This window comes from Chlorella variabilis, assembly GCF_000147415.1.
Source record: "Chlorella variabilis unplaced genomic scaffold CHLNCscaffold_19, whole genome shotgun sequence".
Classification (NCBI taxonomy): Eukaryota; Viridiplantae; Chlorophyta; class Trebouxiophyceae; order Chlorellales; family Chlorellaceae; genus Chlorella; species Chlorella variabilis.
In genome coordinates this window covers 833,365-857,702 of record NW_005435069.1, presented here as the reverse complement: position 1 = coordinate 857,702, position 24,338 = coordinate 833,365, and the positions used below count along the sequence as shown (strand labels likewise).

At 66.6% G+C, this 24,338-nt stretch overlaps 7 protein-coding genes across 7 annotated transcripts; 4 read left to right on the top strand and 3 right to left on the bottom strand.

Annotated features, from left to right (window-relative positions):
* Positions 1-315: 315 nt before the first annotated feature.
* CHLNCDRAFT_137465 (expressed protein) lies at positions 316-1,427 on the bottom strand (the record flags this gene model as incomplete). The annotated part of the gene is made up of 4 exons (XM_005845045.1): positions 316-416; positions 666-810; positions 1,055-1,200; positions 1,301-1,427. The coding sequence occupies 4 exons, from the start codon at positions 1,425-1,427 to the stop codon at positions 316-318; spliced, it is 519 nt and encodes a 172-aa protein (XP_005845107.1).
* A 918-nt stretch (positions 1,428-2,345) lies between these two features.
* On the top strand, positions 2,346-2,747 carry CHLNCDRAFT_54097 (hypothetical protein; the record flags this gene model as incomplete). The annotated part of the gene is made up of 1 exon (XM_005845154.1): positions 2,346-2,747. The coding sequence occupies one exon, from the start codon at positions 2,346-2,348 to the stop codon at positions 2,745-2,747; it is 402 nt and encodes a 133-aa protein (XP_005845216.1).
* A 2,593-nt stretch (positions 2,748-5,340) lies between these two features.
* On the bottom strand, positions 5,341-9,209 carry CHLNCDRAFT_54096 (hypothetical protein; the record flags this gene model as incomplete). Its single annotated transcript, XM_005845044.1, has 7 exons — positions 5,341-6,780; positions 6,918-7,085; positions 7,246-7,458; positions 7,629-7,743; positions 7,874-8,016; positions 8,199-8,330; positions 8,445-9,209. 7 exons carry the CDS (start codon positions 9,207-9,209, stop codon positions 5,341-5,343), a joined length of 2,976 nt encoding a protein of 991 aa, XP_005845106.1.
* A 986-nt stretch (positions 9,210-10,195) lies between these two features.
* Positions 10,196-11,615, top strand: CHLNCDRAFT_26239 (hypothetical protein; the record flags this gene model as incomplete). The annotated part of the gene is made up of 5 exons (XM_005845153.1): positions 10,196-10,279; positions 10,407-10,572; positions 10,766-10,938; positions 11,126-11,260; positions 11,451-11,615. 5 exons carry the CDS (start codon positions 10,196-10,198, stop codon positions 11,613-11,615), a joined length of 723 nt encoding a protein of 240 aa, XP_005845215.1.
* Positions 11,616-12,137: 522 nt separating this feature from the next.
* CHLNCDRAFT_7301 (hypothetical protein) lies at positions 12,138-13,791 on the bottom strand (the record flags this gene model as incomplete). Its single annotated transcript, XM_005845043.1, has 7 exons — positions 12,138-12,243; positions 12,354-12,496; positions 12,640-12,803; positions 12,882-13,060; positions 13,150-13,245; positions 13,394-13,617; positions 13,723-13,791. Coding segments are annotated over 7 exons (981 nt in total), but the record flags the coding sequence as incomplete, so codon positions are not given.
* Positions 13,792-14,429: 638 nt separating this feature from the next.
* On the top strand, positions 14,430-16,475 carry CHLNCDRAFT_26293 (hypothetical protein; the record flags this gene model as incomplete). The annotated part of the gene is made up of 6 exons (XM_005845152.1): positions 14,430-14,772; positions 14,857-14,966; positions 15,321-15,443; positions 15,670-15,867; positions 16,085-16,237; positions 16,371-16,475. Coding segments are annotated over 6 exons (1,032 nt in total), but the record flags the coding sequence as incomplete, so codon positions are not given.
* Positions 16,476-17,101: 626 nt separating this feature from the next.
* CHLNCDRAFT_9491 (hypothetical protein) lies at positions 17,102-19,095 on the top strand (the record flags this gene model as incomplete). Its single annotated transcript, XM_005845151.1, has 6 exons — positions 17,102-17,343; positions 17,501-17,573; positions 17,733-17,834; positions 17,989-18,204; positions 18,343-18,501; positions 18,715-19,095. Coding segments are annotated over 6 exons (1,173 nt in total), but the record flags the coding sequence as incomplete, so codon positions are not given.
* Between the last annotated feature and the right edge of the window lie 5,243 nt (positions 19,096-24,338).

Below are 24,338 nucleotides of genomic sequence, written 5' to 3'. Positions count from 1 at the left end.
TTGCTACCCTTGTATTTCGTCTGCCCGCTTCTTTGCACCCTTCTGACTGTGATTTCATTGATTAGAATAAGTTTCACTCTGCTGTGTTTTGCTCCTGGACCTTCCGTCCTGCCAGACGGTGGTGCACGTGCACCGCTCCTTACATCCTGTGGGAGCTTGCTTTTGAAACAAATAAAACCACCAGGAAAAGATTAGCAGGCGCGCGACCACAGGCTTGCGCAGGGCCGCTGCTTGGCAATGTACAGGCAGGCAGCAGCAGGCGCCGCGCCTGCCCGCCGGCCGTGCCCCGCCGTGCGCCCGGCCCTCCTCTGGCGATCACGCCTCGCGCAGCGCATCCTGTAGGTCCTCCCCCGCATCATCCTTGTTCACATCCTCACCCTCCTCGCCCTCGTGCCGCTTGCTGCAGTCGTATCGCCCTGCAAGGTTACAGGGAGGCCCAAGGGAGCGATGGCACGCGCAGGCGAGAGCGGCGCGAGGTGGCGGGTGGCTTCTCGCCAGCGGGGCGCACCTCCACTTGCTAGGCAGGCCACACAGGGCCCAGTACACCAGCTACCTGCGCTGCCAGGGCCACCAGGCCCATCCCACGCTTGCTGCACCTGCCCCCACGGCACCTCAGGCACGCTTCTGTCGGGCTGGGAAGTCCCTGCTGCCCCGCCATCTCTCACCCGCCTTCAGGTCTGCCACCACCTGCTGCATGTCGGCACCGGGGTCAGACAGCTCATCGTAAATGGCGTTGTCCAGCTGCTGCCAGTCGCGGCGCCCCAGGTCGGCGCCAGGCTGGGCGTAGAAGGCCAGCGCATCGCCCCGCACCTACGGTGGCAAGCGGGGGTGCCCAACATGCCATGAAGTGTGCTGGCAATGCTGGGAGGACCCCGCTGCGCCGGTAGAGTTGCAGCACGGAAAAGGGAGGGCATCAGGCTATGGCATTCTTTGCAGGTGCTGGTATGCTTCCGTCGATTGCCAGCAAAGCGCTGCCGCAGCTGGAAAGCAGCCGCAGCTGGGGACTGCCAGCCACTGTGCCGAGAGCGGGCACAAGCCAGGGCCTTGCCTGCACTTCCAGCCTGTCCTTATCTGCGCCAGTGGTCAGCCGCGTGGCGATGGCATTGAGTGCACCACTGCTGCTGGCATCGTACACCAGCACGACACGCTTGCCGGCTGCTTCGCTCAGCGGGACCGCGGCCAGCAGAAGATGTTCCCGGTCTGCACCGGCAAGCCGGCAGGTTAGAGGGGCCTGGTAGGAAGTGAAACGTGTGCTCTGACACAGCTAGCGCCGCTCAGCGGGCGGTGCGCAGCTCCACACCTGCTCCTGGCAGCAGCGGGGCGTAGCTGCCTGGCTGGAGCGCATTGGGGTCTGCCGGTGGCAGCGGCACCGCCACCTCCGCCACCTGGTGGTCGCTGGCTCGCAGCAGCAGGCCTCTCTGCACCATGAACACTGTGGCGGGCTCCTGAAGTGCTCCCTGGCTCTGTATGCGAGTGCCGAGCTGCTGCAGCCGTGAGACTGGTTTCGGGGAGCTGCTGGCGGGCTTGCGTGAGTGGAATGGCGTTGGTTGTCGTTTTGGTGGATTGATCGGGTCTTAAATAACGCAGCCGAAGGCGGGTTGAGAGCGAATTTAGTGTTTGGCCCAGGCTGACGTGGAGTGAATTCATCATTAGGTTGCTCGCCAGAGCTTGCAGCGTGAAATTGAGCACTCCGAATGCATCCACGATTTGACTGTTGCGCGGCATCGCACCCAAGGCTGCAGTTTTTGCCGGGAGGGTTGGTGACGGCCTCAAGCCTCACCCTCCACAGTGCTGCTCAGTGCCTCCCACTCGGCTCCGCGGTTGCTGCACATATACGATCGATCCGCCGATCAGCCCACCGCTGCTCGCGTGGCACCGCCGCCGCCGCTGCCAGTGTAGCACAGCAGGCGACGGCGGCCCCTGATGCAGCACACTGCTGCCTCATCCTGTGGGATTTGGACAACATCCCTGTGGCGCACATCGGCCATGCGCCCATCATTGGCCGCCGCCTGCTGCTCGCGGTCCAGCAGCACATGGCGCAGGCAGCAGCGGCACCGCAGGCCGGCGGCAGCAGCCTACCACCATGTCACGTTGCAGGCTGGCAGCTGACTGCATACGCCAATGAGCGAACGCTGATGAGGCTGGCGGGAGAGGACGGCAGCGCAGCGGTTGAGCGTGCGCTGGCGTGCATCGGTGCCCGCCTGGTGGCTGTGAAAGTGAGGAGGTGAGGCGGCAGCTGGCTGGCATGCATGCTTCCCGCATGTTGTCCTGCCCCATTCAGCCCTTCACCGCCGCCTCCACCCCCATCTCCCCGACGACACCGCAGGAACGCTGCAGACCGGGCCATGGCCGCTGACGTGCACCGCCTGGTTTCGCGGCAAGGCGCCGCCCTCGCCGGCTGCTGCTGCCACACTGCTGCCCTGGCGTGTGTGTCCAACGACTCTGGCTTTGCGGCCATGCTGCGGTTTGCAGCCAGCCGTGGTGTGGCCACGCTGGCGGTGACGGATCCGCTGAGGACGCGGCGGCGGCCGCCCTGGGCACCTCCGCCAGATTATGGTCGCCACCCGCTGCCCGCGGCGGCCGGCAGGTGCCTGGTCTGGGACGAGCGTTGGCTGCCAGAGGAGCAGCAGGCGGCGGAGGAGGCGGAGCTGGTGATAGGCTGGGCGAAAGAGGCCGGCCTGCCGCTGCCGCCGCTGCCGTGCGCGGGCAGCGTGGCAGGGACCTGGACCGCCGAGCCACCAGACTGATTACCAGCAGCTGCGCCTTCCCCTGAACATGCCGAGCAGCTACAGCTGCCTGCAACACCTAGAGTTGGGTTGCTGCAACGAGGACCTTGGAGTTGTGCAGCCCGGTTGGGGGATGCTGGCCGCTGAGCCGCTGAGCAGGCAGCTGCTGCCCTGCATGATTCCCTTGATGCATCTGCATGAGATGCATGCATTGTAACACTAGAAAATGCAAGCAGCGCTGGTGTGGAGGCAAGTCGGCAGCGCCAGCATCCCGCCGCTGCAGCACGCTGCGACATGGCCCTAGCACTTTCCCAAAACTCTCGTGTATCAAAACCACGGTGCGCTGTCGGTTGGTGGACCTTTCCCGCTTCCTTAACAGGGGTCTGGGGCCCAGGTTTGGCCCTGCATGGCGCAGTTGCAGACACTTCCCACTGCAGGGACCTCTCGCCGGCTCGAGTGCCGCTGTGGGCTTCGGGTGAGCTAGGGAAGCTGTAGAGATTCCCGCAGGGCTCCATGCAAGTGCAACGAGTTCAACGATCAGACCCCCTTGAAAACTGAGTGCAGGCCCCCCCGCGCAGCGCGCGTGTGTTCTGGGACCTAGGTGCGAGGGGTCTGGCCGCCTCACCTGCTGCTGCTGCTGAGCGGCCGCCGCCTGGGCCGCCGCGCCGCCGCCCCACTCTGCCGCCGTGCGGCGCTGCTGCCCACCACAATGTCGTGCCCGCTGCCGCCCGCAGACAACATCAGCGCCAAGAATGCGGAGCATGCGCTGGTGATTGGGCACCGGCTGAAGCGAACAGTGGAGCGCGTCACCGGCCTCGTGCCCTCGCTGTCCGCCTTTGCAAACGAGCGCACAGTGAACCGCCTCCGCCACCGCAGCAGCAGCGAGTCGTGGGAGGTGCGCTGGGCCAGCTGCCCCCCCCAGTGCGCCAGCAGACCATCCTGGCACATATTGCAGCGCAGGGAGCCCGGACACCGCCAGCCACCTGCTTCAGTCAGCTTGGAGTACGCATTTTGCCACTTAGGCTACATGCCTTGCTGGCTGGCTCACTCCTGCTGCCGTGTGCGTGTCTGTCTGCCTGCAGGCGGTGCTGGAGGTGCTGCAGGCGGACCTGGCGGTGGCGGGGCTGGAGAAGGACGCAGCAGATCTGCTGATGCGACGTGAGCCGGGCAGCTGCCCACCCATGCTGTTCGCGTGGGCATGGCGACTCGTCTCAAACTTCTCGTCGCAGCATGCCGCTGTGGTGCGGCCGACTGGCAGCCGTAGCTGCCTGCGTGCGCGTGTGCCTCACCGCACACGCCCTGTGCCCCGCCGCTCCCTCATTGCTGCGCAGGGGATATGATCTACTTTGCAGAGGAGCACGGCCCAGCCGGGGCGGTGGTGTGCGTCAGCAACGACCAGGGCTTTGGCCCCGCGCTGGAGCGCTGCAGCCGCATGGGCGCATTCACGATAGCAGGTGGCTGGCCTGGCTGGGTGGAGGCTGCCCTCTAATCTCTTCTCATCTGCCGTCTGTTCACTGGCATTTGCGTGAAGCCCGCGCTGTCCCTCCCTCTGCATGCACCTCGGCCACCAACCGCCCTCCTGCTGCTTCTCTTCTCCGCCGCCGCTGTCCTGCAGTGGGCACCTACCTTCGCAACTCGGGCTTCAACTGGTCTCAGCGCCCCGGCAAGCTGCCGCTGCCCACCGCCGCCAACTGCATTGTGGCCTTCCACCCGGGCCGCGCTGCGCAGCACTCCAAAACGGAGCTTGCGCTGGTGACCGACTGGCAGCAGCGCCTGCAGCCCGCGGGTGAGCCAGGCGGCCTGGGGCGGCCTTGAACACAGCAGCATTGCATCAGCGACCGCTGCTGCGCTGCCCTGCCAGCTTGCTGTGCCCACTGCCCGGGATCCATCAATTCACTGTGCCTCCCCTGGCCCCGTCCCACCACTGCACCTGCTCCTCCTTGCAGAGTCTGCCGCGCCAGCAGTGGAGGCGCAGGCTGGCCGGCCACTCAAGATGTTCAAAGGCGTGTGCTGCACCCGCTGGCTCAACCCAGACCGCCCGCTGCCGCCAGAGCTGGCGCAGGCGCTACCCGCGGTCTTGGTGGGCAGGCAGCTCGCCGAGGGCGGCAGCAGCAGCAGCAGCAGGGGCAGCAGGCTCTGAGGCTTTGGCCACTGCGAGCCAGCAGCTGGCCGTGTGGCTCCAGTAGCGCACAAGTCCTGGCAGCAATGCCATGCCGTTTGTCTCTGTCCAACCCTCCCTCTGCCTCCTTCCCTGTACTAGTGCACTTCTCTTCGCCTTCGGCCTTGTTGTATGCACATTCTTGTATTCTTTCCTTCTGGCTTGTTCCAGAACGGTTTTCCGTGACTCCATACCTCCCCTGCATCTGTCCCCACTGCACACAGTTTTTCCATGTTTTCCTGCTCGCACCCGCACCATGCCGTGGCCTGATACATACAAACGAACCGCTAGCAACGCGTGAGATACATCGACTGTGCCCGCCAGATCCTTTTGCAACGAGATGACCCCATTCTTGTCTGTTTTGCTACTACCGCCACATTATAGCCACAGTGGTAAGAGATAAACACGGCAGCATTGAGGCAGGCACAAGGCAAAGCAATGGCGCAGTTGAGTGCGCTACTGTTTTGTCCCGCCGCTGCCGCCGTCCAAGCTGCGCCTGAAGGCAAAGATGCCTCCCCAGCCGCCCTTGGTGCCGCAGCCATCCAGCTCCCACGTGCTCTGCATGCTGGGCTGCACGCCGCCGCCAGGGCCAGACTTGAACTTGAGCCACTTGCGGGGCTTGGCATGCTGCGGGCTGCCGGGCAGCGAGAAGGAGGCGGGGATGGTAATCCCATGCACCGCCCGCACATCGCCCGCGCTGAAGCTGCCGCCTGAGCTGCTGCCGCTCGCTCTCTTGGCCGTGGTTGCGGCGCTGGCGCTGGCGGGGCGTGGGGCAGCTGCAGCACGTGCCCTGCCGCTGCGCTGGCGGGCTGGAGAGCAAGGGGCGCTGCTCACACCACCACCGAATGCGTTGGGGGCATCATCGAGGCAGCTGACAGCCGTCTGCACTGCACGGCTTGGGCTGCGCGGGCGCACGTCCACCGCTGCCTCCTCATCTTCTGTCCGATCCTCGCTGCCCGAGTCCCCTGCATCCCGGTGCTCGTCAGCCTCCTGCCGCACTCCCGCCGGCTTGCTCTTCTCAAACTTCCTGCTGCTCCTTGCCTTGCTGCTCTCTGTCGCGGGCGGGCGCCCACCGCTAATGGCGGCGCCGGCGGATGGAGCAGGCAGGAAGAAGGTCGCACCTCCCAGCGGCCCAGAGCTTGCTCCCGGGAGGCTGCTCGGCGCATAGTGGGTGGCGTCGCCGCCGAAAGTTAGCTGCTCGCCGGCCCGCAGCTGGGCTCGCCAGCGGTCGATGCTGCTCTCCAAGCTGGCCAATATGGCTCGATACCGAAGTTGGCTGTCATCGGTCGCCGGTGCGGCTGTTGTTTGAGATGTCGCCTGCTGCTGAGCTGCAACAGCTTCATGTGCAGCGCGTGGAGCCGCTCCCACTGCCGCCATTGCTGTCATCAGCGGTGCTGACCCAGGCCCCCAAGGTGGCAGCCGAGGCGGCTCCTGAGGCGGCAGCTGCGGCAGCGGCAGCGCTGCCACGCTTGTTACGGTGCTGCCAGCGGCAGCTGCCTCCACCTCTCCTTGTCCTGCTGGTGGCAATCGCATGTCTACTCCCATTGTTGCCTGCAGCTGGTGCCACAGCTCTGCCGCATGCGGCAGCTGTGCAGCCGCCGCCGTACGTACGTGTGCCGCCAGTGTGAGCTGCAGGCCTCGCACCACCTCGGCCGCCCTCAGGCTTTCCAGCCGCTCCTGGCCCAGTTTGCGCTGCTCTGCGGCCGCCGCAAGGCGCGCCTCTGCTGCCTGCTGCACTGCCGCCTCTGCTTCCGTCCTGTCAGTCTTGGCAGCCTTGCGCTCCGCCTCCGCCTGCCGCTGCAGCTCCTCCAGCTGCTGCCGCTGCTGCTCCAGCTCGGCTTGGGCCTCTTGCAGTTGGGCATAGCCTGAGGAGAGCTCGTCCGACTGGCCCTTCACCTGCGCAACGGCCAAGTGCATGCAGTAAAGGCCCCTCCATGGGTGTGCATCAAGCTTTGTGCAACGTATACTGTGCATGCATAGGCAGAGAGCAGTGACACTACCAGAGCACCAACAAATCTACCAGCAACGCCCACCTGCTGCCCCAGCTCCAGCAGCGACCGCACTTGCGCGTCAAAGCCCTGGCGCTGCTGCAGCACCGCCGTCTGCAGCCCCGACAGGCGCGCCTCCTCGGCAGCGCACCGCTCCTGCAGCTGCTGCAGGCGCTGCTGCGCGCCGTCGGCTGCCTGCTTGGCGTTGGATGCCTGCATGACAAGGGACCACTACAGCCATTAGCATATCCAGCATCGAGCAGTCACACTGCTGATCTTAACTGCCCCCGTCGCTGAGAACACTTACATTTCAAACACATACTACTGACGCTGTCCCCATTGAACGGTCCCCATGGGACGGTGGGCAGCACACCTGTGTCTGCAGGTCGGCCAGCAGCTTGGCGGCCTCCAGCTCCGCGCCACGCGCAGCATCCACAGCGCGCTCAGCGCTGCTCTGCTGCCGCGCCGCCGCCGCGCGCTCTTCTCCCAGCCGCGTCAGCAGCGCCTCTTGCTCGGCCATGCGCTGGGAGCGCAGGTCGGCTAGAAGGGCGCGCTCCTGGGCCAGAGATGCCTGGTCACGTTGCACCTGCGGGGAGCGGACATGGCAGAGCGGGTGCAGGGGTTGGCTGCCCCCATCTGTCGCACACTGGGGCATGGGTGGCCGAGGCAGACTGAGCCGCAAGCCAAGCTCGCCTGCGCCTGCGCCGCTTCCAGCGCCGAGCGCTGCTGGTTCAGCTGCGCCTTGGCCCGCTCCACCTCCTGCTGCTGCAGCAGCAGCTGCTCCTTCAGCGCAACGGCGCCCTCCTCCTGCCTGCCCACATCCGCCTGCTGCTCCAGAAGGATGGACTCCTGAGCGCCCAGGTCCTTCTCCCTGCAATCACGCAGGCAGGAGGGCGGGCAGGCGGGCAGATGGCCATCAGGGCAGGAACACAGGTCAGCCTATGAGGATGGCATGTCCAGAAGCCCACAGGCCAAGTCAGCAAGGCCTTGCCCTCCCTCACTTGAGCGCCAGCTGCTTCTCCCGCCCTGCTGCCTCGCGCTCCCTGGCCGCCAGCGCGCGATGCTGCCCCCGCAGGTGCGACACCACGCCGTCCGCCTCCGCCTGCAGCGCATCCAGGTCTGCCTGCCGCCGAGCGTTGCTGGCCTGCACATTCGCCACGTGTAGAGGAAACATGGACGAGTGATTGATGCCAGGTCCAAGAGCACGTTGTTGCCGACATGACAGAGCCATTGTGGCTGGCACACCATGCTGGCACAGGGACACCAGTTCACCCCCAAACTCATGGCGGCAGGCTCGGCAGCGCCAGCACTAACAGCACCCCGCACCTCCAAGCGCTCCGCCTCCCGCAGCCGCCGCTCCGCCTCCTCGTGCCGCCCCTCTGCGCACTCCAGCTGCTCCAGTGCGGCGTCCCGCTCAGCTGCCACGGTGCGGAGGTGCCCCTCAAACTCCCGAAGGATCTGCAGGCAGGCAGGCAGGCGCCACACAAGCGACCCATCAGTATCTGCCTGGTGAGAACAGAGGTGCAGGGAGGCGGGCTCATGTGATCAAGCAGCCAGCGCGGGATGCCGCACCTGCTGCCCGCTGGCCAGGTGCTGCTTGCACTCCTCCAGCTGCCCAGCCACACACCGCCGCTGGGCATCGGCATTGGCCGCGGCCGCCTCGGCCGCCTGCTGTCGCCGAACGGCCTTCTTAGTAGCTGCTGCCGCGGATGCGGCCTCTGCTTCAGCTGCCGCCAGCTGCTTGGCTAGCGCCGCGGCCTGCTGGGTGGCCGCCGCCATCTCTGCCTCCCGCCGCAGGAGCTGCTGCCGCACCTCGTCCGCTTGGCCGCTGGCGACGGCGACTTTAGCCACCTCGGCTTTCAGCACCGCCACCTGCTCTGCCTGCCGCTTCACCTCTGCGGCAGCCTCCTCGGCTCGACGCTGGCTATCTGCCAGCTGCTGCGCGGACGTCGCCAGCTGCAGCTGCATGCCTGCCAACTCCGCCTCTGCCTGGTCCCGCCGGCCATCCAGCCCTCTGCGCTCAGCTTCCGCCTGCCGCAGCTTCTCCTCCAGCCGCCCTGCCTGCTGCTCCGCCTGCTGCTTTCCAGCAGCCAGGCGGTCCACCTCTGCTAGCATCTGTTCCACAGCCGCCTCGTTGGTGCTTTCCAGCCGCTGCCGCAGCGCGGACGCCTCGGCCTGGGCTGCTGCCAGCGCCTGCCGAGCAGACGCCTCACCGCCCTCGGCGCTGCGACACTTCTCGCCCGCCTCTTCCAGCTGAAGCTCCAACTGATCCACCCGGGATTGCAGCACAGCAAGCTGCTGCTGCTGGGCTGCCGACGGCATGGACGGTGGCGGCATGTGCTGTGGCGCCGCATGCGCTGCGTGTAGCTGCTGTGCTGGCACGGCAGCAGCGGAGGCGCCGGGAGTGGCTGCGCTGGGCCCGCGGGGCTGGTAGGCGTGGTTGGCTTGCACCTGCTGCGACGAGTACTGTGGCTGCTGGGGGCTGGCCTGACTAACTGGAGACGCAGCAGGAGCAGGACGTGGAGCAAGCGCTGGCGCAGGAGCAGCGGCAGGGGCAGGCTTTTGCCCCGCCAGCGGAGCTGCCGACGACCGCTCATCTTCTGGCAGCGGCAGAGCATCGTCATCTGCATTGGCAGTGTGGGAAGAGCCAGGATTGCCAGTGGTACAGCAAGCACCAAACGGGGCATGCCAAGGCAGCCTCGCAAGCGGCCGCTGCGCTTGCCTCCAAAAAGGGAGGCACGCGTGACGGGGCGCGATGTCACGCTCGTCAGCCCTGCCGGCTGGGGCGCTGTCAAAGGTCGGGAGCCGATGCTGGGCGAGGGGCTGCCGCCGCCCCCAAGCAAGAGGTCGAGCGAATCCATGTCGGCGGAGGCGGCGGTTGGTGGCGGCGGCAGCCCCGGACGCCCGCCGCTGCCAAAGCCTGGCGCTGGTCGGTGGGCGGGGCTGCCCGCGGCGCTCTCCCAGGGTGCCGAGCTGCCGCCTGTTGTGCCCAGCGCGCGGGGCCGGTTGAGGGAGGCCGGCTGCATGGCCGTAACTCGGTGCTCGCGTTACGCCCCCGGCACTCGGCAACACGATTTCAGCATGCCGCCGAGCCCCAATTGGATGCTGACGAACGAAAGGGAGGGCGGGTCTGCTCCGTCAACACAGGTGGCAGGTCAAACTGAGGGAAGCTGTGCGACGGAGGCTTCTGGCGTGCTCAGTTCCCATTGCAACTGCCCGCACACCCTGCCGATTGCGCAGGGGGGCCAGACGCTGCAGCTGGAGATGCCTGTCTGATCACCCGGCTCCAGACTCCCCTCTGTTGTGTCAGTCATTCAGGCAGGATGGACGTGGGCAAGGTCAAGAGCCAGATGCACAGCCTGGCCTTTGGCCAGGCGATGGGCAAGGCGGCAGAGGACTACAAGCAGGTGGGAGCGTTGTGCACTCCCATCCTGCGCGGGGAGCCGCAGCGGCGGCTCCCTGCATCGCTGCATCGCAGCGCGGACAAGCACCGCTCCGGCTCCAACCTCCGGCCCCGCCGAGCCTGCCTTGCAGGAGCTGCTGGCGGCACAGGCGGCGGCGGCAGCCGGGCCCACCTATGCCCAAGTGGATGTGGATGACCTGCTGGACGACCCAGAGCTAGAGAAGCTGCATGCGGAGCGGCTGGCGGCGCTGCAGCGGGAGGTCGAGAAGCGTGCCAAGATGCAGCAGAAGGGGCACGGTGAGGTGGCGGGCGGGAGGGGCATGGCGCGCAGCCTGCCTACCTGCAGCCCTCGCTGGATCGGCTCCTTGCTCTAGTAAAATACGCTGGCTCGGAGGAGGGACACGTGTCTGCCTGCCGCCCGCCCGCGTCGCCGCCGCCGCCTGCCGCTCGCCCACTCGCAGCCTGTGGGCACCGCCCTTGCCTGCGGCAGGCTCGTACGAGGAGGTGGCAGAGGGCGACTTCCTGGAGGCGGTGACCAAGAGCGACCGGGTGGTGTGCCACTTCTTCCACCGCGAGTTCGAGCGCTGCCGCATCATGGACAAGCACCTGGGCCTGCTGGCCCGCAAGTTCTTCGACACACGCTTCATCAAGCTGTCGGCGCCGGTGAGCCACAGCGGGCAGAGAGGCTGGCAGCAGAGACGCGAGCAGGGCTGCTGGAGTTGTGAGGCTGGTCCTGGGGCAGCCAGTGGCCGCGCTGTCGCTGGCGTGCCTGCTGCCCGCGCTCGGTTGCTGAGTGGCGGATCAGTCGTTCCGCAATTGATTGCCGTCCCGCCCCTGGCCCCCCATGCAGGACGCTCCTTTCTTTGTGGAGAAGCTGCAGGTGCGCATGCTGCCCTGCGTGGTCATGTTCCTCAACGGCGTGGCGGCAGACCGCATCATCGGCTTCGACGCGCTGGGGGCCACCGACGACTTCCCCACCTCGCAGGTGCGGCTGCGGGGCACTGGCTGGCTGGCTGGGGAGGTGGCGGGTCTGGCCAGGGAGGTGCTTTGTGACACCGGCTGGCGGCTGCTAGGTATTCACACAGTCCTGCCTGTTGGCTGCGCACTCCCCATTGCTCCATGCCTGCTGCCGCATCCCACCATGCCCTGTGCCTGCACCTCCTCCCCTGGGCCAGGTGGAGAAGAAGCTGCTCAAGGCGGGGGTGGTGGTGCCGCCGCCGCAGCGCAAGGACGACTCGGACGACGAGGAGGCGGCGCAGGCGGCGCGCACCATGCGGCACGGCCTGGCGCGGCAGCACCGGCAACGCACCCAGTCGGACGAGGACTCGGACTTTGACTGACGCATGGGTACCTGGGGCAGGCAGCTGTTGGTGCTGTTGTGCTGCTGATGCAGCAGCGACAGCAGCCCGTGCGCCCCGCCCGCAGCAGCCGCCCCGCCCTGTACATTGCCTGGTTTGTGTTTGCGTTTGCGTGTTGCTTCTTCTTCTACTCCCTGGTTCTTTCGCCTCCTCTCTCCTTTCGCTCAGCTCTGTGCTCTGTGCTTAATCCAATCGAACTTTCACATGCTGTTCCACACACCAAATACGCAATCTCAGCATTTCCCTCCATCTGCGCTCAACAGCGCAGCGCCACCGTAGCAGGCCAGCTTGAAGCGCAGGCTAGGTGGAGCTGGCTGGTGAGTGCGGTGGGAATGGGTGGGGCTCCAGCGCCGCCTCCACGTTGGCTGCACGACATGGCACGCCGCGGCAGCAACCATGGGAGGGCAGGTTCAGGGCGAGCAGCTATTAAGTGCTGCTGTAAAGTGCTGGTACTGCCATCACCGCCACCATCGCGCACATCCACCCACCTTTGTCCCAGTGGTCCTCTGCATGCCGCAGGTACCAGTCCACAGTCTTCTGCAGGCCCGCCTCCCAGGGCGTGCTCTCCCGCCAACCCAGCGCCGAAAGCTTGGCGTCGCAAATGAAGTACCTGCAGTCGACTCCCATCCCAGCTTTACCTCTCTTCTCATTCCTCAATCAGATGCAAGAGAGGAGAGCACGGACTGACAGCAGACCTCTAGAGCAGGCGGCATTGGGTACCTTCTGTCGTTGAAGGCGCGGTCCCTGACATGCTCCACCTGGCTGCCCGCCGGCAGGCGGAAGACGGCGCAGATGTCGGCGGCCACATCCAGCACGGTGCGCTCTTGCTGGCTGCCGATGTTGTAGACCTGGCCCACCTGGCCCTGCAGATGCTCGCCGCCAGGCATGGAGGGGCCAATCTTTAGATGGTATCCTTCCTGGCTTGCCAGCGCCACGCCTCGCACTCTGCCCCAGCCGCCCGTCGTATCCACCCTCCTGTTGCCCTGCTGTTGCCTCGTGCGGCTACCGTTGCCGTGCCGAACAGGCCAGAACCCCCGCCGCTCGCCTTGTGCAGTATGATGTCAAAGGCCTCTGCCACGTCAGCCACATACAGATACGACCGGGTGGCCAGCCCGTCGCCGTGCACCGGCAGCCGCTCGCCGCGGCTGGCCAGCAGCACAAACTTGGGGACTGCGGGGGGCGGCACGGGATTGCGTATGCCCCTGAGCTCTTCGGGTTGCTGCCTCCACCCAGCTCAAGCGCACTCACTGAGCTTTTCGGGGAACTGGTGCGGCCCAAACACGTTATTGCTGCGGGTGACGATGACGGGGAGGTTGTAGGAGGTGAGGTAGGCGAGGGACATGAGCTCGGCTCCCGCCTTGGCCGCAGAGTATGGGTTGGTGGGAGCCAGGCTGCTGCTCTCGGGCAGGCCTGCCAGCAGGGAGTGGCTGGGGAGCGCTCGGTGCACATCACGTGGCTGTGAGCCATGCGAGTAGGCAGGGTGCCCGGCCGCCTCCCACCTGCCAGCGCGCCGAACGATGTGTCGCCATACACCTCGTCGGTGCTGACATTGATGAACCGCCGCACTCTGCCGTACACGCGGCAGGCCTCCAGCAGCACATGCGTGCCATACCTGCGCCAGCCAGCCACACAAACCACGGCATGCTGTCGAGTGTAGCCTGAGGGCAGGGGGAGGCGCATGACACATGCCGGCAGGCGGCAGCAGCAATCCTGCCAGCACATAGTGGCGGCTGTGGCCCAGCCACGGCTGTCAGGCGCACGTGTTGTTGGCGGTGAAGGCCAGGGAGTTGCCGAAGCTGTTGTCCACGTGTGTTTGGGCCGCAAAGTGTAGCACCGTGTCGACGCCCTCCTCGCGCAGCACATACTGCACCAGGTCCAGCCCGCCGGTGATGTCTCCCCTCACGAATTTGAACCGCGGGTGGTCCTGGGCCTCGCGCAGATTGTGCATTGAGGCGCAGTAGTCCAGCTTGTCCAGTACCACCACCTGGGGGGAAGGCGGGGGAGGCGGCAAGGCAGTGGCGGCGGCGGCAAGTGGCGCGTGGGCGAGTCGAGCGCTCCAGCAAGTGGCGCATGGACCCTCTTGCCGCACCTTGTAGCTGTAGCGTTTGAGCAGGCGGATGGCGACGTGGCTGCCGATGAACCCTGCGCCGCCAGTGACCTGTGCAGTACGCATGCGGCACACTGTGCCTGAGCGTCTCCATCCGCCCGCCGGCCGGCGGCAGTCGGGCCAGCAAAGGCGCCGCCACCCACCAGTATGCACCGAGGCGTGTAGGCCCCTTCCTGGTCTTCTGTGACCCCATTGAGCTCCCCCTGCTGCACCATTGCGAGAGCTCTGGAGTTGTTGGCAACCTTGGCGGCTCTCTGGCAGGTTCCCAGCTGTTGGGGCTGCTTTCAGAAGTGTAATGTGCGATTGAGCAGTGTTACTTGCTTCCGGAAGAGGTATGCATTACGGTACGGTTCCAGGCTGGCGAGTACTGCTGGGAGCCGCGCTTGAGTCTGCTGCGCCGCTACGCCCTCAGTGACAATCACGGATCGATACAGCCTGCATGTACCGCCACAGACTGTGCAGGAGGCCGCCGATATGATCGCCGGGCTGCAATCAGCCACCATGCAGCCCGTCACAGACGCAAGCGAGCTGGCGGACTTCCAGAAGGCCATTACCAGCCGCGCGCTGGTGAGCCGCAGCCGCCATCATGCGCTGCCGCCATCACGCCTGCTGCTTCCGCCGCTGCCGCCCTTCCACAAAACCATTCTCACTGCTCGCTGCCGCCGCCCTCCGAACCACCAAACGTGCAGGCGGTGGTGCACTTCTGGGCCGCCTGGTGCGAGCCCTGCAAGTTCCTGGACAGTGTACTAGCGCAGCTGGCAGCGGATTCGCCGTCGGTGGCAGTGGTGCGCGTGGAGGCTGAGGAGGCTGCGGACATCTCGGAGCAGTACAGCGTGTCTGTAGTGCCTTACTTCCTATTCTTCCGTGACGGCAAGGTGGTGGACAGCCTAGAGGGGGCAGACGCAGCGGCGCTGTCGTCCAAGTTTGCAGCTCTTGCGGGCGTCGGCGGTGCGGTAGCGAACGGCGGCGGCGCTACGGCGTCACCAGCAGCGGCGGCAGCCCCACCCAGCTACGTGCAGCCATCCATTAGCGGTGCGTAGGGGGTGGAACGTGGCCAGCTGGCCAGCTAGCAGCACTGTGGGGTTCTGAGAAGGGTGCCCCGGAGCGACAGCCGAGGCACGTGCCGTGCTGCGCCTGCCCTTGTCGATGCGCCTGCAGGCCAGGGCGACCTGCAGGAGCGGCTGAAGCAGCTAGTCAGCCAGAAGCCGGTTATGCTGTTCATGAAGGTTTGGATTGCATTTCCGCGTGCACCATGCCTGCATGCTGCTGCATCGCTGCTGTGGCGCCTCGGCCGCGCGTGTGTGATGAGAAAGGTGCACAGTCCGAGGACCTGCCTCTGAGCAAACAGTACATCACCTGGCAGTGTGTCCCCCAGGAGGAAAGCACCGCTGAAACAGTCATCCTTGCTCTGACACGCACGCACCCAGACGGGACCCGCACTGCCCTGCACCGCCTGCATCCATCTGCCTCGTGCGCCAAACCACACCGCTCCTGCACATCTCAGGCTGGCTTGCAGCACCCTGGCTGGCATGCTCTCCCAAACCCCTCCGCTTCTTCCATCCACCTGCTCCTGCCTGCAGGGCACCCCGGACGCCCCGCGCTGCGGCTTCAGCCGCAAGGTGGTGGAGGCGCTGCAGCAGTGCGGCGCCGACTTTGGGACGTTTGACATCCTCTCGGACGAGGGCGTGCGGCAGGGGCTCAAGGTGCGCCTGCCCCGCTGCACCCCTGCCCCCGTGGCCTGTCCTGCATTCATTGTCTTGCCCAACTGCAATGGGCAGCTGGCCTTGATGCGCCTGGGCCCGTGCTTTCCCCACCGTCTCAATGTGGCTTGGCCTCGCACCGCCCTTGCACCACGCCTCTACGCGCATCACACGCCCGTCTGCGGCGCATCATGCGGCTGCGTTCGCCCGTGCCCACCCGGCTGTGCAGGAGTTCTCGCAGTGGCCCACCTACCCGCAGCTGTACGTCGCCGGCGAGCTGCTGGGCGGCTGCGACATTGTGCTGGAGATGGCTGAGGCCGGGGAGCTGGGGCAGGAGCTGGCCAAGGCGGGGGCCGGCGGCAAGGACGCGCAGCGGCAGCACCTGGAGGGACTCGTCCGGCAGCAGCCCGTCATGCTGTTCATGAAGGTGTGCGGCTGCCCAGCGGCTTGGGCTGGTCGTGTGGCTTTGCTGCAGTGTGCGGGTGTGCCGATCAGCGCTGGCGTGCAGGGCAGCGCCAGCTTCGGGGCTGCGGCTGGGTAGCTGGTGCGCAGAGCGGCGACACAGCGTGCGTTAGTGGTTGCGCGGCGGCACTGACCTGCACAGCGACCCTCCGCTTGTCTCATCCACCTGCCCCGGCCCGCAGGGCACCCCCGACGCCCCGCGCTGCGGCTTCAGCCGCAAGGTGGTGGAGGCGCTGCGGGCTGCGGGGGAGGAGTTTGGGTCATTTGACATCCTGTCGGACGAGGGCGTGCGGCAGGGGCTCAAGGAGCTCAGCAACTGGCCCACCTACCCGCAGGTGGGCCGCCCAGCTGGGGCCCTGTGCCGCTCGGCCATGGCACGGGCGGCTGGCGGGCGCGTCGTTTGAGGCGGCCCTGCAGCGGCACGCGCCCAAGGTCCTGCTGCCGCTGGCGGTGGGCGCTGCTGTGCAGGTGTATGTCCAGGGCGAGCTGCTGGGCGGGTGCGACATTGTGCTGGAGATGGCTGAGGCCGGGGAGCTCAAGGAGACGATCGACGAGATGAAGGCACGCATGTGAGGGGAGCGGGGATCCGGTTCTTGCGCATCTGGATTCTCCTCGTCATGAGCTAGTGTATAATCATCAGACTATGTAAGCCCACATGTGATACAAAGGACGCAGCTAAGCCGCCTGCAGCGTGCTCCTCACACCCTGATGCAACGTGGCGAGCCGTCGGCCGCCTGGCGGGCTCAGCGGCCAAGGCGCTGAGATGCCGGCCCAGCGCCGCGCGCATCTGTAGCATTCTTCAACCAATTCGATCCATTCCCCTGCGAATTTGTGGTTGCGGGGCTAGCAGGATTGCACACACTCGCCCATTGCTCTCCATTCCTGGCCACCCGACTTCAGGCAGCAGCATGGCGGCAGTCAGAGCGGCAAGCACCACGGTGTCATCATATCTGCACGCGCCGGCGTGCGCCTGGGCTCAGCCCGCCACGCCGCGGCGCCTCCTGTGGCGGCGTCGGCAGCAGCGGCGGCGCCAGGCTAGTGCACAGGTGTGCGCCCCGGCTGCCGCTGGCAAGCCTATTTCCTGCTGCTGTCCCACTCATGTGCATCTGTGGTTTGTGGTTCCCCGCCTGCAGACGCAGGCGCAGCAGCAGGTGGAGGGCCAGGCCGCCACGGCACGCGCCGCCGGCGCCGCGCCGGCGCGCACCGCGCGCGAGGCGGCCCTGGCCTACTACGACAGCTACAACTCGAAGCAGATGGGCGCGGTGCTGGAGCTGATTGCGGAGGACTGCGTGTACGAGGACCTCATCTACCAGGACCCCTTTGTGGGGCGCGCCGCCATCGCCGCCTACTTCCGCAAGATTGAGGCCCTGGTGCCGCCAGACATCAAGTTCTGCGTGGAGGACATCACCGAGGGCGACCCGCGGCGCTGCGGCGTGCGGTGGTGAGCTGGAAGGGGAGCGACGTGCCCTTACGGTGGTGCAGCACCAGGAGGATGTGAAAGGCCTGGGTGCCTGGACGCCGGTCCGCCGCGCCTGCTCGCGCACTGCTTCCGCCTGACGCGTGCCCGTCGCCCGCCGCTGCCTGGTCGCCTCCCTCAGGCACGTGGAGATAGCGGACGACAGCGGGCGCGCCACCGAGTTCCCCTTCAGCCGAGGCGTCAGCTTCTACGAGGTGCGCCGCGCCGCGCAGGCAGCCCGGGCCAGGTGTTGGCGCTGGCGCTGGCGCCGCTGGCGAGTTGGTCGCACGGCGCGTTGTGTGTGGCAGGCCCCAGTTCCATGCGTGCCCGCTCGCTTCACGGCCGGCGGCGCCCTGCACAACTGCTTCCTCCAGGTCAACGACTTGGGGCAGATTGTGTTTGCGCGAGACATTGTGGAGCCCGCCATCAAGCCGGGGGCGGCGGCGCTGTCGGGGATCTCGGTGGTGGCGCCGCTGGTGAGCTGGCGATGAGCTGGCGGGGTTACCCCTGTGGCTTGGCACAGCAGCTGCCAGTAGCGTCTGCTGCCTGTGCGGCACTCCCTGCCGGGGTGTGCTTACCATGCCCTCTTGGTGACCACCGCTCGCTGTCTGCAACTCCGTGCACACGCAGGTGCGCAAGCTGGGCCCCAATGCCAACCCCGCGGTGCTCAAGACGCTGCCGCTGGCCAGTGGCGCCATGTGGGCCTTCTACGCCGGCTACCTTGGGTACGTCATGCTGAGCACCGCCGCTCCCGGCGTGCCAGCCTGGCAGGTGTCGCCTGAGGCGCTGCAGGCGGTGCTGCACGAGAGCTACAATTACTTCTATGTCAACATCGGCCTGGCGCAGGTGAGAGGCTCCTGTGCCGCGCTGCGGAGCCTTGTTGCCCGCAGCCTGTGCAGCAGCGCGACAGCTGGAGGGTGTGTGCTGGCTGGCCAGGCCAGGCTTCATCAACGCGTGCCTCCACTCGCACCGCCTGCACTGCAGCTGGGCCTCAACCCGGTGCCCTGCATCGCGGAGCACCCTGTGAGCGAGGCGATGTTCAACGCGGTCAACGCGTGGTCGCTCATGTGGTGGCCAGTCATGCTGGCAGACCCGCTGGGGCGGCGGGTGAAGAGCAAGCTGCCCATCTGGGTGGGCACACAGGTGAGACGGGCTGCCTGTCTGGCACTACAGCAGTGTGGTGGGAGTGCCTGGGTGGAGCAGCAGGCTCGGCAGATGACCCAAGCGGCAGCAGTGAAGCAGGCGTGACGGCTGGCAGCGCGAGGAGCAGCAGGTTGTGCCTATCAGCCCCTGGCCTTGTGACCAAGCCCCTGCCCCGCCTGCCTCCTCATTGGCTTGCAAACCCGCTCCCTGCAGTTCCTCACAAATGTCTTCTTTCCAATTTACCTGGCAAAGCGGCTGGCGCCAGAGTCCCCAGAGGCGGCTGCAGCAGCGCAGGGGGCGGGCAGCGAGGCGGCGCCGGCGCGCCTCCCGGGCTGTGCTCCCATCGTCGGCGCCGTGGCTGCCACCGTGGGCGTGGTCAGCATTGGCTGGGCGCTGTTTGCACGGCCAGAGGCTGGCGACCTGCCGGCCCGCTGGGAGTACTTCACCACCCTGCTGGCCACCAGCCGCGTCGACTGGGCCTTTGGCGTGGATGCCTGCCTGTACGCCGTGTGGCAGGCGTGGCTGCTGGGCGCCGTGGGTGCCGCACCCGCTTACCGCTTTGTGCCCTTCTTTGGATTAGCGGCATGGCTGATGACGGGCGGCCGGGGCGACGACGAGGAGGCAGTCGCGCTGGAGCAGCAGCAGGGGCAGTAGGCAGAATGAGAGCGCACTGAGAAGTATCGCCACAAACTTGTGTACATTGATGTAGCACATTTCATTGCTTAGTAGATGCATTTGATCTTTCTCGTTTACAACAATTGCAGAACTTACTACACGTGAACTGCTGAAGGAGACTGTTTAGGGTGGGCACGTTGCTGTTACTACCGCTGGTGTCTGCATTTCCCGCGCGGTAACAGAAGCCTGCAGGTTACCCAATGTCGGAACAGCCGTGCAGCATGCACAAGGTGGATGGAGCCATGCTTAAGCACCATAAAGGTGGCGTGGCACACATGCAGCAGGGCTAGGGGCCGCACCGCCACCACCTGGCGGCGTCTGTGCGCGGCAGGCACAGCACGTCGGCGCAAACCACCTTTTCAACCACTCAGCCCCATCGCTTCCCGCTGCCGGCAAGCCAACACTCCCCCTGTGCACTGAGAGTTTGGGGGCTGCAGGGGCAGCAACAGCAGCGATGCAGTAGAGGTTTTTTTTGCTGCAGTCCGGGCGCGATGCTGCAGGACCTGACCAACGCTGGGGCCAGCGGGTCCACGCCGCCGCCCTGCAGCAAGCAGGGAGTGAAGAACGACCACAGCCCGTGGAGCGCGCCCAGGGAGCGGAAACGGCGGACCAAGCCAGCGGATATAGCCCTCAGCAGCATCGAGGAGATTGAATACGCCACATCTCCTCCCAAACGGCACAACGGTGGGGCGGGCGGCAGCCGCGGGAGGCCCGGTTTGAACAGCCATGCACCCGGCGCCGCCCTGCCGCACCTGTCGCTGCCTGCTCCCTGTTGACCGCCTGCCGCCTTCCTGGGTGCGTGCAGGCGGCACCAGCCCCGCGGCACGCGAGCTGTCGCTGCAGGAGGCGCCGCTGGGCTCGCCCTTTGCTGTGGAGGGGGCGCTGGCGGCAGCGGCGGCAGAAGCAGGCCCCCTGGCTCAGGTGGGCAGCGCCCGCTCGCCTGCCATGCTCCGCAAGCCCTCAAATGGCCACATTCATTGGTGGTTGCTGGTCAAAGGGGAGCTCACATCACAGCAATGGCAGCCTCCCCTCACCAGTCAGCCAAGTCGCCCTCTCCTTTGCAGGGCCTGTTTGCCGCGGTCGGCCCCGCAGCGGCCGCCGGCGGCAGCCGCAGCAGCGGCGACGCGCACTTTTCGCCGCTGGCCAGCGGGCTGGCGGCCCCCAGCTTTGCCGCGGGCTGCCAGCAACCCTGGGGCGGCGGCGGAGACAAGCAGCGCAAGCACCTGCGGCAGGCTGCGGCCTTCCGGCTAGCCACAGCGCGACAGCGGGCTGCTGATACTGGGGCAGCCGGGCCTCCGTCCAGCAGCCTGCCATTGGGCGGTTCTGCATCAGTGGAGGTGGACCGCACGGCCGCCTTTAGCCACGCCCACCACCAGGCGCCGGATGGCTTGGGCAGCCTGCTGTGGCAGCCCGCGCCCAACCACGCCGCCCGCCAGGCCCCACCCTTCTTAGCTCGCGAGCAGCAGCAAGCAGCAGCAGCCGCCGGGCCATCAGCACAGCAGCGGTGTCAGGCTCCTGAGCTTCCCCCGCTGCCATCGCTGACAGCCCTGGTAATGCAGCCACAGCCGCCGTCTTTGCAGCAGCAGCATGCGGCAGAGGTGGATGGGCACGGCGGGCATGGCCAGCAGGCGGGGCACAGCCACGCAGCAGCTGAGCGGCACAGCACTGGGCAGGACATGGAGACTGACCTACGGTGCTCCTGGGGGTCAGACTGCTCCGCCGACGTCAGCGGCTGGCAGGGCGTGCAGGCGCGGCTGCGGGATGCCGCCAACCTGGCCGCCTCGCCCGGCCCCTCCCTGCGCGGCAGCCCCGCGGGCAGCCTGCTGGGCGAGCAGGCCGGAGCCGCGCGGCAGCCGGCGGCGGCATGCCGGCGGCAGTCCAGCCTGGCGGACGACCCCATGCGCGCCTCTGCAGATGGTGCCATGAGCACTCGCTCCAGCCTTGACGGCGGCCCCTCCTGCTCCGAGCGGCAGACCTCGTTGGTACCGTTGCGCGCCGCCATGCGCAGCCAGCAGTGGCACTCCCACCTGGCCTCACCCCCCGTCGACGGAGCCTCGCCCGACCCCCTCCTGGGCCGCTCCTCGGGCCCCACCTCAGGCCGGCGGCGCAGCCGCGGCGCAGGCAGCAGCGGCGGCACCATGGTGAGGCGCTGGGCTGCGTGCAAGCGCAGCTGCTCCTGCCAGTAGCTTTGCTGTGCATTGTGCCTGCTCCCCGACTGGGCGACTCGGCGAGAGACCGCATGGTGCATGCTGGTGCGCGTCTGACGCCAGCCTCCCTGGCCCCATCATGCCCACCCCGCTGTGCAGAAGTGGGGCTGCTTCAGCTGTGCCAGCCCCTTCAGCTGCAAGCAGCGCCCCCGCCAGGACGACTCTGATGAGGAGGTGGTGCGGCGCAACGAGTCAGAAGGCGACTTTGTGATCCGCCGCCAGCCCAGCCTGCCCTCGCCCGCCGTCTCGCGTGGCACCGCAGACCGGGCCAAGTGAGATGCTGGCGCCGGCTGCTGCTGCTGTGTCTGTGCTGCTTCGTCTGCTGCTGTTGCTGCTGCTGCTGTGTGGCAGGCTGCCATTTCCCTGAACCCGTCGCCGGTCCTGCCGTCCTGGGCCTAAGCCTGCCACGCCGTCGCCGCGGCCTCGGCGCCGCGCATCTCTCGCCTGCCCTCCTCCACATCGACCGGCATCCTCGCCCCCCACCCCGCAGGCACACCACCCTGAACCGTCCTCCCCCTGGCGAGGCGCCAGACCTGGTTGGGCGGCAGGACGCCTTCTCTGCGCGGTGCACCCCCGGCGCGCTCTGGTCCTCCCCCGGCTCTGTGGCTGCCAGCGACGACTCCTTCTCGCTGCCCTCCGGCCCCGGCCTGCACAACATCGGCCTGAGAGATGCCAGCATCGAGGAGCTGGTGGGCGGAGGTGGCGGGGAGGCGGAGCCGCCCACCCCCACTGTGGACGCGCTGAACGACATGCTCAAGTGAGGGCCGCCCCGTTGTTTGTTGGCTGCCGTTCGCTGGTTTGCGCCGCTGGCTGGGAAGGCTGGTGGGGCAGCGCGTGCCTCCCCGACTCCCTGCCATTCGCCCAGCGCATGGGTCCCAGCCCACCCTGGCGTGAATGCTGACAGCAGTGTGTCCCCGCTTGTCGCCTGTTGCCCGCCCGCCCCGGCGTGTGCAGGGCGCTGTCGCTGTGCCCCACGGCGCACCCCAAGGATGCCGAGGAGCTGGTGACGCAGGCGTGCCAGGACCATGCCATTCAGCCCAACGCCACCACCGCCCGCACCCTGGAAAAGATGTGGGCGGTGCATGAGCAGCTATACGGCTGAGCGCCGGCCCACGGCTGAGCCGGGCAGCTGCAGTATTTTGGCCAGCTGGCTGTTGCCAGGGCACTACGCTGCCCGAGCGGCAGGATGGATCGGCAGCCATGCACGCGAGCAGCATGCCGGTCGCACAGCCGACCCCAACAGTTGATCTAGGCAGGCAGGTCCCGCGGTCAGGATAGTCAGCACTGGTCTAGGATAGCTAACCAAACACACAATACCAATATTCAATATGCGTGCTGCCGCGCTCCCCCTCCCTCCCCCAATGTTGGTGTTGCCCCCCATCCCACCCGCATTTGAGCTGTGGCGCGGCCGTGCGCCCATACTGCGCCGCCTCCGCCTGGCCACAGCATTTTGGCACACTTCCAATTGCTCTATGTATATCCTCCCCGAAATATCTCTGCTCATCCTGCTCCTCCTTCCTCTTTGCTTGCTGCTGCTCTATTTCCCCTCCCCTGCTGCAACACTGCTGGCAGCGGCATCCCACCCACAGGCAGGAGGTGTGGCAGTGGCTACCCTGGGGGCCCAGAGTCGGGTCACATGCTCTGACCACAATACCAAGCGAGCATAATTGGGCAGGCAGCAGGGCAAGGCAAGCAGAAAGTTGCCTATCTACAAGCCAGGTGCTGCCAGCTGCCGGCAGGCTGCCTCATTAGCACCATCTGCCACATGCAGCGCCTTGGCACTGCCCCAGCACTGGGCCACCGCCCACTCCTCTTCTGTTCCGACGTGTGGGTGGCTGCATGGCGGATAGGCAGCACCTGCGGCACGGGGCGGGGAGTGTGGCACCAAGCCAAGTGGGCTGGCTGCCGACATGGTTTGAAGTAAAGGCAGAGCTGGCTGTGCTCACCATGGGCGAAATACAGCAGCCCCGCGGACCGGCCTGAGCGACCAGGAAGCAGCAAACGTCTGCACGGGCAGCGCGTGCCGCGGCTCCCCTGATGGCATCGCCTCCAGCTCCAGCTCTGCACCGCCAGGCCACAGCTGCGCCGCTGTAGCGCCCGGGTCTGTTGCCCTGGCAGTCACGCAGGCCGAGCAGGCGAGGGCTGCCGCTACAGGTAAGAACACCAGTCGGCGCGGCATCCGTCGGTGGTGCATGAGAAGCTCCTCAGCTCGGGCCGTTGTTGCCATGGCCCCAGCCGAGCTAGCCATTACGGTCTGCAAGAGTGCCACAAAGTCCAGGGCTGAATTGAAACGGAAGGCATTGCCTCGATGGCGGCGTGGCGCAGGGTGCTGGGAGAGCGGCAGGCACTCACCACAGCTCTTCGGCGCGCCTCGGCGGCGGTCCAATCTCGCGCCAACAGGAAGTCCAAGCCCCTGCAGAAGGTCTTTAACACCGTCCGTGCCGTCATTTCGTTCCCGGCGAGCCGGGAGGCTGCTCTGGAGCGCCGTTGGTGGTGTGGAGCTCGCTGAGACGAGCAATGAAACGTGAAATAGTTCAAAGCAACGTCGAAAATGGCTTCTGTCCACAGAAGGTGGCTCGTGGGGTGCCTCGATCGGCCCAGCTGGCGCAGCGTGCACGCCATGCCCGGCCGCCCTCCAGGATTTCATGAGTTTCAATGCCCTGCCTCTATCCAGTAAAGTTACATACATGTTTTCAAGAGAAACATGGGTGCTGCAGCCCGTTTCTGCTCTCCGCTCGTTGCCGCCTGCCGAATGCCGCTCCGGCTGCCGCTCGCCAGATGGCCATGGCCTTTGTCAGCACCTGTGGGGAACATGGGGTGGCACTGGAATTACGTGGGGCCGAATGCGGCCTCCTACTTCAGATGAGGACCTGCGGTATGCCACCAGAACTGCAAGCTGTGTAGATCCCTCACGGGCTGCACCTCTTTAGTTGTAGGCCTTGATGACCCCATTGG